Below are 13,805 nucleotides of genomic sequence, written 5' to 3'. Positions count from 1 at the left end.
GTCTTGGTCAGCACTGGGTATATATACACACACAGACACACACACATTTCTCTCTTTCTTGTTTGACAAAGGTGGGTCTGTGAGTTAGGACAGCAGCGTGTTTATTTTTCCAGCGGCCAGCACTCCCGACAGTTGCCTTTATTGTTCATTGTTGGCGGATGGGCTGGAGAGGGAGGAAGGGGGGAGGCAGGGGTGGGAGGTGGGGGGCTACCAACAGGGAGGACAAATGGATGGCTCTCACCTTCCCGTGCAGGTCAAAGGGCAGGTCAGTTGCCATGGCTCCTTACCTTCGCTCCCTCTTCTCTTTCCCTCGCTCTTCCTAACCTCCGATCATCGTTTACCCCATAATGTTTCTTTCTCCGTCTTTTTCCCTCTCCCTCCTTTTTTCACCTCACTTTCTCTTCTTTTCTTCCTCATCTGGTTTGACTGGCGCAGGAATGTGGTCCTGTTAAAGGTAGCAGCTGAAGAACAATGGGGGATTGTACTGTTACACACACATGCGCGCGCACACACACACACACAACAAAGGCACGGAGGCAGACATCAGTACATATGAACAGACATGAGCACACACACTCATACTGATTGTGCCTCAGTGTGCCTCTGTAACAACATCCTGTTGAATGATTTAGGCCTTGTGAATAAGTGTGTGTGTGTGTGTGTGTGTGTGTGTGTGTGTGTGTGTGTGTGTGTGTGTGTTTGCAATTTTGTGTGTGTAATGGAGCTGGTATGTCAGGATCTAAGGGGTCATGGGTCAGGCCATGCAAAATGTGAGCAGGAGGTTGGCTGACTGCAGGGTAAACACAGACCAGACACACTCTTCCTCCTTCGCCTTCTTCCCTCTCCCTTTCACACACACACACATGGTCTCACAGGCGGCTTGATGGTGAACCAGAATATAGATCGTTGAATCGTGAGCAATAAAATAAATTCAGGCTCTACTTCAGGTTTTAGCATGAAGTGTAGTTTGCAGCTCTAACTCAATAAAGGTAGTGACGGATGTGTCCACCGTAATCGCTCCAGGCCTTTTGTGCCCTGGAAAATGCCTCGACATCTGGTTTAACACCCCCGCAACCACCGACACACACACACGCCAAATGCTCCTTCCATTGACATACCCCCTCCTACCGTCAAAAGCCCCTAACCAGCCATATATTTAGTTGACCAACAAGCCGTGGATAGCTTTAAACTCCTGTCTTGTCCTTTACTTATTCATTCCTCTGCTGCGTGCCCTTTAACCTCTCACCCCCACTGCCCTTTCTGGCCCCCAGATAGCCATGAAAATCACATAAAGAAGAAGAATACGCCATGAAATCTCCGCTTCAATATGTGCTGTGCATTCACTGAACAGCAAGCCTAATAGCTCCAACCCTGTCCTCTTTTTTTCCTTGAGCATTGACGACACCTCTTTTCAGTGTGAGCAACATCTTTCCCTAATGAAAGTGTGGTGATAATTCACTATACAATGACCTTACTCCAATGTGTTGAACCTACGGGGCATAACAAATGCGTAAATGGGTAATATTTACATGGTCTAATGCACTACTTAGGCAAATTACAAGCAAAGCCTTTCTGAAGCCCATAAACTATAAAGCTTTCAAGTGAGGCCAAAAAGAAGGAGAAGCAACAAATAGTGGAAGTACACCAAACTGGTATTGATTATTAATAACATTGTGTGTCATCTCTAAACCGTGGCTGAATCGGAATCGATATATTGTAGACAGAAGAAATTCATTTTCTGCAAAGAAAAGTCACTCTGGCAAACTTTCCCAGAGCTCTTGAGTGGAAGCCTGGCTGGTGACGGCACTGGAAGGTATTTTACTTTAAGGGCTCAACTAGGTTTTAAAACCGCTTTCGCCAATACTTTTGCAGCTTCAAGTAATCCATTTGATTTATGATGACAGTCTTATCTTAGGAAAGAGACTCCTGCCTTAGTTGGTAATAAAAATACAATTTGACGTTGATATTTAAACGCAGGGCAAAAATCTGACTGAAGGGTCAAACCTGAGCAGCATTTGTCGCATCTAGAACACTGGTGTCCATTTTTCATTGATAGATCAAACGCAAGCAAAACAGTCCGTCTCAGTACACAGGGCTCTGGAATGTGGCCTTGCAGATGTACTTAACAAGTTTCCCAGTTTGTGACCTGCTAGACTTCTCAACTATCGCTTTAAATGTCTGAAAAATGTCACAGCGTAACCCCAACCAAGTCTTGCACTCTTCTTCAAAGAGCTAACACCTCACCTTTGACCCCTTTCTGCCCCCTCTGGCCCCAGGTACACCAGACAGCCTGGCGGAGAAAGAGCGCCAGCTTATGGGCATGATTGGCCAGCTCAGCAGCCTGAGGGAGCAGCTCCTAGCGGCCCACGAGGAGCAGAAGAAGCTGGCGGCTTCACAGATGGAGAAGCAGAGGCAGCAGATGGAGCTGGCCAAGCAGCAGCAGGACCAGGTACAGGCACCACATATGAAGGGTTTCATTCACAAATCCTATATGACCTTCTTAAATACTCCTTCAGTAAGAATTTTACACTGAACAAACGGGTAAAATAATGTGTTGTTTTGCCAGTGTGAAGGCACAGACTGGCTTCTTAACTTACCGAGGTCCAAAAGGTGTGGCTGAAATAGCAACACATGGGCTCACTTGCTTCCATTCTCACATTCATACGCACACACACTGCACAAAGTGTTCACACAGCCAAGGGAGTGTGCCTCTGGCAGCTTGAACATAAGGGCAATGCACAGGAATGAGCTGAGGGCATGTTATTGTGGAGAGGATGGAGCCGAGATATTTGCATAAGGAAGGGTTTCCTCTTTGTTGTGCTTTTTTGGCTTTTGGAAAGATTGTTCTTTACAAATAAAATGACACACACACACAGAAAGTAAGTTAAAACAATTAAGTATTGTCATTGCAAGGTGATAAGTATGTCCAATGTTTTTAATGGAAGTTTTTAAAGACTTGTTTTTATCTAGTACTATACTTTTGTGTTCTTCCAACGGAGTGTGAAAGGATGTTATCAGGAATGATCTATTGTGTATACAATAGAAAAGAATTTTCTATTGATGAAGCCTGTGATCCTTTAAATCTGAGACCTATTGGAGCTGAACATGACAACAAAACTATAGCTCTAGGGCACATTCAACAACGCATAAGGAATGTATGTGTTATGATTACACTACATGTCAGTAAGTGTGTCGGTGTGAATGTAGTCCAGTTAGTTGTGAGGTAAGACCAGATGAAATGGGATCTTTAATATTTAATACCAGGGCATCGACCCGCTGTCGTGCAACTGGGAACTCACAGAAACCTGCAGATGTGTCACATCTCCCAATGGGCCCTACACACACACACACACAGAGACACACACACAACCATTCTAACAGTGAGTCGTTTGTCTTCAGATTGCCCGGCAACAGCAGCAGCTTCTGCAGCAACAACACAAAATCAACCTCCTGCAGCAACAAATCCAGGTGAGGCCAGTTCCTGTGTGTGTGTGTGTGTGTGTGTGTGTGTTCATGCAAGGGTCTTCATGTTTCTAGCTGTGTTTCCATAGCCCACTTTAATCACTTAATAGTGGTAATTTGGGTAAAGATTTCAACTTCAGTGGTAGTTGTATTCTGTTACTATGAATGTTAACCCTCTATTATATTTATGTCCATCTTTTTCACATTGACACATGATTGAGTAGTAAGTCCTAATGAAGATATCGGTAGGGGTTCATGCCAGTTATCTCTGCTGCTTATCTATACCAGGTTATTTTCAGTTGTCACCTGATATCCACAAGATGCAAAATATATGAAAGTGTATTCTTATTTTGAGCAGCTTTGTTATGGACAAGATGTGAAACAGGTGTTATTACATCCGGCATGCATTAAATGACTGAAGAAAACCAGAGACAGAAATGATTAACCATAAATAGTCATTCAAAGTGAATATTATAAAAAGACTCCTTTAAGTGAGCCGTCTTAAGCTCAAGAGAAAATGGCCGGGTGTATATTTAACACTTAAAAATGGAAGTATTGTCCTTTTGGGTGCTACACTGGAGCCTCTATGCTGGTCCAGGTGGCTTGGAACGAAAAGCCCAGGCCTTTGTAAAGGCAGATGACACTGAATTTTGAGCTGAGAAAGCCAGGCTTTGTATCATAAAGAGACACCCTGTCCAAGACGGAACACACACACATTCCCTTTCCCCTCTAGAGTTTAGCCATACACAGTCTGTGTGATAAGAGACCTTGTGATAGCATGTGTGTGGACGTGTGTCTATGTGTGTGTCCACAGTTCTGTGTAAAGCAGCTGTGTTTATTTGCTTTGTATATGCACGTTTGTGCAAGTCAAATTCAGAATTGTTCACGTTTTGTCTGACAAAAAAACAAAAAAAAACAAGAGCGTTTCTTAGGATTTCTGTGTGCACTTTTGTGCACATTTCTTCATGTGTGTTTATGTGCATGCGCTCACAGCAGCTGTGTGTGTTAAGCTATAAACACGTCCGCTCGTGATTCACTCCCTCACGACCCCGTTGAGACAAAGCTCTCTTTTCCCATGACTTTGCAACCTTTTCCCAAACAAGCATCTCTCCATTGAACAGACCCAACAATAGTTTCTCACAAGCAGGGGCAGCTGTAGGCAGCCTCGTTAAGAGAGGGACACAATCACAGGGGCTCATCACAGGAGCGCCATAAACACGCACATCGAAATACACACTACCTTAGACAACAAGCATATCCATACACACATGCACATATATCACACAAGCACAGACACTGTGCTGCACACTCGCCTGACGATCAAACACACTCATCAAAGACTTGGTCGAGAAATACACTGCTTAATCATTCATGAAGAGATTGTCCACACAATCCCACAATACAATGGCCTGCCAGAGAGAGGCCGCCAGGTCCGCTCTGTGTGTGTGTGTGTGTGTGTGTGTGTGTGTGTGTGTGTGTGTGTGTGTGTGTGTCTGTATGATAAGCCCCTTGTGATTGCATTTCCCCTAACGAGGTTGAGTTCAGCTGTCCCTTCTTCCCTCTGTGTGTCTGTGTGTCTGTGTGTGTGTGTCCCCGCACTTCTGTGTCCTTGGCTTTGTTAGGCCCAAACCTCCAAAGGCCTGTGAAGAATGCTTTCAGCCGTCCACTTGGAAGAGGTGTTGAAATGAAACGAATAATCAAGCTCATGAAAGAGAGACGAGAGTGACACACATCTCTCATGAAAGGAGGACAAATTATTTATTGTCCTCATGTCCGGTCCCTTTTTTTTATCATCACCCTGAAACCCAATTCAAGCCAGCCATACACACGTCACTGTCCACTATTTAGACCAGTGGCCCTTGATGAATGGAGTCAATGCTGACAAAAAAGTGAGTTTATTTACAGCGGCCCCAACACAACCTAATGGTATCTATTGATTCATCCATATCTATGGCATAACACACACATGCACTTTGTACGCAAACATTGCACAACCCACTGACATGTAAATACAGGTTTTAGCCGTTCCATTGACTCCATTCCCCCAACTCCTGGGCTGCTGTAGCCTTTCTTCTGTCCTAATGGTAAACGAACAATGTAATTAAACCTCTAATATTAACCTGTAAACCACATCCTGACCCTGAATCATCCTGAATATTAACCCATGTTAAACTTCCTAATTCTAAACCTAACCTTGACCTAAAGACAATCCCTTGTGGAAGTGTGGATCCTACATCATTCCCTTTCTTAAGTCACAAATAACCAAACAAGACACACACACGCGCACACATACACACACACACACAGGTGCACCCGAACATACACAACTACCCCCTGCTACTGGCCTTCTTGTTAAGCTAAAGTAGGTGAGGACATTTCCTCAAACTTCCCTTTGCTTTCTCACTCTTTTTCTCTCATTCTAATTAAACAACTTGTCTCCGAGGCTCCCTGCGGTGTTGCAGGGAACGATTGCCGCTGCCGTGCAGGGAAGCGTGGTGGGGATGAAAGGAGCTCACCTGCCAAGCAGCTCAGGGCTTACCTCCAGAACATGCATACACACTCATATTTTCATAGAATAGAACACACACACAATGAATATTGAAACAGAGGGATGAGGGGACACGACTGTGTCCTGCCTAATGAATCAAAACTTACTCAACCAAAACACACGCACACACACAGTGACCGTCAAGTGTGTGTGATATCATTCTCTGTGTGATGCTTTTCTTCCCATGGAGAATCAGCTCTCGTTGTGGCAGACAGACAGGACAGGCAGACAGACAGACAGGACAGGCAGACTGAAGTAGAAGTGAGATGGAAGATGAGTAAAGCCACCTGACGTTGTGACCGAGTTAAGGGCCAGACGAGTTGGCGTCAGTAGCTAACAAGCTTTCTATTAAGGCTAACCTACATGGGTAACTCAATCACACACACAGACACACACCCCTGTAAATGTGTACTTAAATGTACACTAATCCAGTCACAAGTCTAGGCTCTGCCCACGTCGGATGCTGTTAGTGCTGTGCAAGATGAAGGGGCAAGCAAAGCAAAGGCATGCTTTCTTTCCATCACACACACACACACCCTGTGCATACCACCACTTACACACACCAGCACCTCTGTACTCTGTGCATAGGAGCAGCTAACCCAATTGCCTGTGTAATTGTTTAATCATTCCCATTACACCGCAACCAGTGTCATTTGTGTTTCCCTTGCTCAGTGTGTGTGTTGGTGTGCATGCTCCCATACATGCCGGCCCACAACCACCCACTCTTCTCCATCAAAGACCCACCTTTTCTCACACACTCACACTCTCCTGGGCACACCCACACACCCTGACTCACCTGTGTGTGTGTGTGTGTGTGCGTGTGTCAATCCCAACATGAGCCTGCGCCCCTTCACTCGCAACAGGCTGGACTCTAATAGACCACGACCATAGTATGATAATGGGCTACACACAAATAATAAAAGCCATCTCTCTCTCTCTCCCTCTCTCCCTCTGTCTAAATTAATTATTGGTTCTATCGCTTGTGCGTACCCTCTTCAGCAATAGGTCATCCAGGTCCTGCATTAATTGCCGCAGCATATGGTCGCCAACAGATTTTAGCTGTGGGACTCGCACTTTAGCAGGGGCTATTTTTTCACGCGCTCAGATGCGAGCCATATTGTGCGGCGCTGGCAGCTATTGTTCGGCGCATTAACTTCATAGAGCTAATTACTCCCCAATAATAACTTTACCTTGGAGTTTTTAGCGCGCCGCGTGCCAACCAACCTGTTTCGCACCCCATATGTTAATTAGCGGCCACATCTTCATTATGCCGCAGCAGCGCTTTAAGTTCAAGCTGTGCCGCCTGGCGCGTGGTGAACGCAGCCTGGATCCGCTGCCAATTATCCAACTATTGCTCCCCTCTGTCTCTCTCTTTCTCCCACTCTTATTCATTCTGTTCTCTCTATCTGCTGTTTATTTCCTGAGACGTGCTCTTGCCGGGGTGAAATGGCCAATTCTTTATTCTTCACATCCTCCTTCTGTGTCCTCCTTGCCCCTGTAAAGTTCTGGGGAGAAAGTTTCCGGCGTCTTATATCCTGCTGATAGGTTCTTTTTTCCGCCATTCATAGCATTTTTCTTTCTTTTGCGTTCAGTTCTCACTGATTGGAGGAATTTTTCAGATGAGTTTCAATTTATAGGGGGTACGGTGCAGATGAAAGCGCAGCCGCTCGTTCTCCGCATCTGCAGCTTACAGTAGCGGAGAGTGTGATGCTTTGTCTGTGTGTGTTGTAGTTTTTCATGTTCACTTTGGGTATGAAGTGAAAGAGATGCTGAGGAGTGTGTTATTCCCCAAAGCCCTGCTGTGTCAGATGTGCCTTTTCCTTTATGTGGGATCTGGAGATTGTCTGATAGATCTGCCCTCTCTCTCTCTCTCTCTCTCTCGCTCTCTCTCTCTCACCCACACTTTCCCTCACTGGGTTTTCTTTCCTTCTTTCAATTAATCTCTTTGTCTAAGATTCTCACTCTCTGATTTGAGAGTTTTTCTCGTCTCCTTCCTTCCTCTTGGTTTCAAATTTTACATTATAATCACAAGGCTAACATACGCAGCTCGTAATCCACTTTAGAATAGTGCATTATTGTACATCCGCTATTGGGAGAAATGCCAGATTAAGCCATTGTGGATGTGGAAAATGGGAAGGAATGGCGTCTAAATCCTGGGAGACTGAGTTAATCCACGCGTTTCTCAGTGAGCCCCTTGTTTCTCATGTAAGATTTTGGAGGTCAGTGTGTGTGTGTGTGTGTGTGTGTGTGTGTGTGGCTCATCTGCCCAACACCTGTTACACACATAACTAACTGAACACAAGTAGTGTTAACATGGGAGGAAGAGGGGTGTTCTCCCTCATTCTCACCATATCTATATCTTTCTCCACCCTTTCTCTCTCTCTTTCTCTGCCCATTGTGTCTCCTCCTCTCCTCTCCTCTCCTCGCTCCCTCCCTACGGTATATGACAGCATTGGTAGCCAGCTCCACTCCAGCATATGTCCAATTAGGCCTGAAAGGCAAAGCGGAACTGTTTTGTCTGTGATTCGTCCCCGCGGGGGTCCTGTCCGAGCATCGTGCTTGAACGCCTCTCCCTTCTGATCGCGTGCCACAGGAGGCGCTGTGGTTTATGGTTAACCAAAATGGTGGAGTAATTATTGTTTTCAGTGTAAGGGGAAACGGGAGCCGCTTGAAGAGAGCGCTATTCCCCCTGCGCTCTGATAGTTTGATTACAGTGCTGCTGCCTGCTGCATGCCGACACACAGGAGCAGGAGGAGGGGGGGTACAAGTGTTTTGGCGCACACACATGCGCACCCACACACACATACAGGTATTAACACGAACAGACATGTGCCAAGGGACACTTGAGTATACACACACACGAGCAGAGAAAAGCTAGTAGCACTATTACTACTGAGACGAGGCAGGTCTCCCTCTCTCTCCCTCTCCCTCTCAACCCGTCTTTCTTATCCCCTTTTGAGCACTTACCACTTCAAGTGCCCATATCACTGACACATTACCTGATTTTAACGTGGTACTACCACATCCTTTTGATTGTGGGGCCATTTCCATCATTCTGGATCAATTTTCCACATCAAAACAGCTTTTACCTGCCATTATCCTATTCAGCCATTACCTTCTTGCCCTCCTGGCAAAATAAAAGAGACAAGTGGGGGAGAGCGGTGGGTGTGTAAAGAGTGAAAGGAGCCACATTCACCACTAACCATTCTTAGAAAAAGCACAGGAGTAAAAGAAAAAGGCCTAAACTCCAAACCAGGAATCATTTAATTCCATTTTGGTCATACCTTTTTGGGAGCCTATGGACCTGTTTTACTACACGGCACCAGAAACGGAATAAACACGACTGAGATTTAGTCAGTAGCAGATGTGAGTTCCCAGAAAGTTTGGCTTATTATATAGCCTAAAATGCAAAGTGAAATGAACAAACAAAATCAACATTGAACAGACTGACAAAATTGCGACTATAAAGTCCCCAAAGGACGAATTGGCCAACGACTGATGGCAGAGTTCTTCTGTTCCATACACAAAGTATAAGTATAAGGATCCATCCACCTGTTGGCATTGCATTGTTAAAATGAAAATACAAATACCAGATTTGATTGGAAAATGGTTTGATCAGATCGATGTTCAAAATGTGTGCGTTGATAAGGAGAACAAGGACAGAAGGGAGTAAATGATTGTCGGACCACATACTGCTTTAGATCATTTTACTTCAAGATTGATTTGTTTACTTCTTCTGACCTTTTGGAAAAATGTGTGGTCTGGGTTCCTTCCCTCACTCGTTTCTGATTACATTACACTGTCCATCCCCTTTTAAAATGAAATAAGATAACACCATCCTTATTTTTCTCCTCACCTTTCAACAACTGCTGCTCTGCCTCTCTGTTCTTGTTCACTTCCCATCTTCATCTTCTCCCATCTTTCCTCTCAAACTGTCAGTCAGTCCATCACACACAAGTCTTTGTGTGTTGCTTTTGGCAGAATGCTGTTTAGTGCAACCATCTGTCTCCTACTTATCTCTCTCTCTTTCTCTCTCTCTTCTTGCATCTCCCGCTCCTGCCTTCCCTGCCAAAGCCACCCATCAGAGCTTTTTTCAGCTTCTCCTTTTAAAATCCTGGAAACCTTGTGAAGTCGTATGGCTTGCTGCCGACAAGCATGACTGTGTGTGTGTGTGTGTGTGTGTGTGTGTGTGTGTGTGTGTGTGTGTGTGTGTGTGTGTGTGTGTGTGTGTGTGTGTGTGTGGATTGTCCAAAAAGAGAGGAAAAGCCAGCTGTTGTTGTAAGAGTTGAGTGAACTGAACTCGTGACTTGCTCTTCGTCTTTACATTAAGTGACTGACAGATAAACTGACAAGCATATTAAATATATAAATGCCATAATATTTGTATTTGTTTCCATCTTCTTCCACCTCTCTTCTTCATCCATCCTTCTGTTCTCTCTCTCTCTCTCTCTGCCACCCTACTTCTCTCTCTCCTTCATCAGCAGGTCCAGGGCCAACTCCCTCCCTTGATGATTCCAGTCTTTCCTCCTGACCAGAGGACTCTGGCGGCGGCTGCAGCCCAGCAAGGCTTCCTCATGCCCTCTGGCTTCAACTACAAGCCTGGCTGCAGTAAGTAATGACACACAAGCCACACACGCTCTCGCACACACACACATTCCTAAAAAGCTGTAACATGCACAATTATCTTATGATGTTCCACAGTGAAAGGTCGACAGTGATGGTTGAACACAAACAGAGTCAGGTTATTTTCCCACACAAGGAGTCAGATTGTTTCTGAAAAGAACGAGCTTGCCCCTACAACAACATTTCTCTCTTAATAGAAAAAGCAGTCCAAATACACCCTTCCTGTTTACGCTCTCTCCATCTCTCTCCCCCTCTATGGCTCAGTCCCTTTGGCTCTTTCCCTTTGTCTTGTCTATTTTTTGATGTATAAAAGCAACAAAACTGGACTTTTTTTAAGCGATCACACTCCGGCTGTGTGGCAATGTGTTGTTTATCATGATAGAGAGATAGATGGATGGAGAGAGACAAACAGGGAGAGACAAACAGAGAGACGGAGAAAGAGAGGGGTGGCCCTTGCCAGGGGATGCTGGGAATAAATGCACGGTGGGGGGGGTTAGCAGAGGGGGCGGTTGTGGTAATGTGACCTGCCCCAGGTTCTCCTCACATTAACACAGGACACAGCCAGGACTTGTTTCCAACACAGCCCACACACTAACTAACACATACACACATACATACACACTCATTCCAAGCAGCCAAGCGATGGATTTGCGACGCTGCAAACACACAAAAGAAAAATACTTCGGATACGCCTGTGTGTACACAAACACGAGCCCACGTGCACGGACTGCCGCTCCCACCCTCCACCCCCTAGAGTTTCACAGCTTCCCAAACAAGTCCGTTCCATTTTCAATTAGTGCCATCTTCACCCACTCCCACTGCCCACGTAAATACCCCTTCAAGTGGTGGGCTTGTCTTTTCACTGCCTCCGCCAAGTCCAACCGGACTGCGCCAGCCTGCGCCGCCCCTGAGAAAACTATCTGGCAACTTTCAAAGTTGTTGTGAGTTGATGTAGTTCGGGACTGGAGCTCTAAATAGGACATGTGTAGTTTATACTCCAACATATTCTCAGGGCAGTTTGTAACTTTGATATGAAAACATTCTATCCATGCAGTGTGTAAGTTTGAGCAACCAATCCATACTGCTCGCCTTGGGACTGGGACTTTAAATTTCTTTGGTAACAAAAAGAGTAATAAGTATTTTATTAAATCTTTCTTCCATCACTACATTTTGTATTGTTCAAGTAAAAGTAAAAAAGAAGTAGAGGTAACATGTACTAAAGTATCTCTAGTAAGGTGCTCATCACGGACTGCAATGGAAAACAGAAAGTAGAAATAGGAAGTACTACCGTTTTACTTAGTTACTCAAAATTCACAAGGCAATAAATGAAAATACTCTTGTAGGAAAGTGCCGAATGTAGTGTCAGTTGATTGATGCTTCTAATTGTATTGAAGATGAATTGGATAATGCTGTGTTGATTCTAAAGCACATAGACAAGTCCCAAATTAATACTTGTATTGTAAATATGAACCACGCAGTTTCCACGTAGTTGAAGTACTTTCAGGGCGCGTTGTTAATTCCTTTAAAACACTTGTTTGAAACTGTCATTCACAAGCTGTATTAAAGCAATACTGACGTCATTCGTGCATCCCCCTTCGCACATACCTCTCTTCTCCTTCCTCCGCTTCTCTCTCTCTTTCTTGGATCCATTTATCAGTGGGAAATCGCAACCTCACTCGTTGAGGTCGCCGTCCACCGGCCAAAAGCAACATGTTTGCTTTCCTCCGTCCTTCTTTCCCTTTTGTTATAGCGACCCCCAGGAGGAGCATAAATATCCACCCGGCTCATGTTTGTTTAGGGAGCGGAGAGGAAAGACCCATCTCCTAGAATACACAGTCCTGAAATAATTCCTCAATCCCTGCTGCCCTCCCTCCCCGCAGAACAGAAGAATGTCTCGGATTCATTTTTTAAACATCTGAGTTATATGGGAAAATATGTTAGAAGCAAAGTCTGGTTTATACCTACTAGGGACACACACACACACACATGTGCCAAGTGGCTCACCACAATGCTAAAGCTCGGGATCAGAAATGTGAAGTCAAGCCCTGAAAACATTCCCATATCTCCTCCATTCAGAACAAGATCTCCCGAGTGTGTGAGCGGTATAGATGCCTGATGTATTTGAATTAGTCAGCTTGTTCAATCAGTGCTGCTCGACTTCACTTCACTGCGACGTCAATAGTCGCACTGATTTTTGCTACTCAGTTCAATACAGCTCTATTGGATATTTATTCATACCAGAACTGGCATGAATAAGATAATAAGTCAACAACGTGGAGCTCTGTGTTCGGGTTCTATCTGCATTCTAACAGGTGCAGTCACATCCTTAAGGGTCGGCCTTCTCGACCTCTGCCAAGTTAAAAGACGGTGGCAGCTCTGTGAATGACCCCACTGTCTGCCGTGTGCTTCCCTGTGTATCCCTCCTCCCCTCATCTCTGACCTTTCTCTCTCTCTCTCTCTCTCTCTCTCTCTTTCTCTGAATAATTACTGAACAGCTTGTCTGCACCTGGTCACTCATAATCCACACTCGTCCCTCTTCTCCCCGCTCACCTCTGCTCACTTCTGTCATCTCCTGTGCGTTGTTCGGCCATCTATCTTGAGATTTATCGTCCCTGACAAAGGGAGGAGAGAGAGAGAGAGAGTGAGAGAGAGAGAGAAAGAGAAAGAGAGAAGATAGAAACAAAGAAGCAAAATTATGAGACGGAAAACAGGGAGTGAAAGCAGCACCCTCTCAACAAAGCTGAAGAAAAGACAGTGGAGAAAAAAGAGGAAAGGAGAGGAAGAGAGAGAGAGAGAGATGGTGGAGAGAGCAGCAGTCGACAGCGGTGGCTCTTAATTATGGAGCTGGGGCCGGCTTTATCAGAATCCCCTCACCTCGCTGCTCTTTGTCAGGGGGTATTAGGGAGGAGGACACACAATCAGGCTTTTCATTAAGGCCCTACTGACAGTGAACACAAAGGACGGCTTTAACAGCTGCATAGAGGGACTCAGGTGGCTGGGGGGAGGGGGGGAGGGGGGGCAAGGCAAAAGGAAGCGGTGACTATGTTTGGGGAGAGGAAGGAGAGATGGAGAGCAGAGGGAGGCAGAGAGAAACAGCGGAGAAAGTGCAAAAAGGGAGACACTAAAGAGGAGAGGGAGACGGGGAAAAGTGGAACAGTACAAAAGACAAAGG

General features: G+C 45.3%; 1 protein-coding gene across 12 annotated transcripts in view; it reads left to right on the top strand.

The window, feature by feature from the left end:
- The window catches only part of sox5 (SRY-box transcription factor 5), a 173,618-nt gene that overhangs the window by 135,114 nt on the left and 24,699 nt on the right, over positions 1-13,805 (top strand). For 9 of the 12 annotated variants that reach the window (XM_076152371.1, XM_076152379.1, XM_076152364.1 and 6 more), the window contains 3 exons: positions 2,277-2,449; positions 3,400-3,468; positions 10,492-10,618. In XM_076152371.1, the coding sequence (XP_076008486.1) occupies positions 2,277-2,449; positions 3,400-3,468; positions 10,492-10,618 (369 nt within the window). The remainder of the gene's footprint in view (positions 1-2,276; positions 2,450-3,399; positions 3,469-10,491; positions 10,619-13,805) is intronic. The other 3 variants (XM_076152408.1, XM_076152348.1, XM_076152357.1) reach the window with 1 other exon arrangement.

This window comes from Genypterus blacodes, unplaced genomic scaffold (genome assembly GCF_046128005.1).
Source record: "Genypterus blacodes isolate CSIRO-AG114 ecotype Tasmania unplaced genomic scaffold, CSIRO-AGI_Gbla_v1 ptg000007l_1, whole genome shotgun sequence".
Classification (NCBI taxonomy): Eukaryota; Metazoa; Chordata; class Actinopteri; order Ophidiiformes; family Ophidiidae; genus Genypterus; species Genypterus blacodes.
Note: the sequence above shows the minus strand (reverse complement) of the source record. Positions and strands in the feature narration are given on the sequence as shown.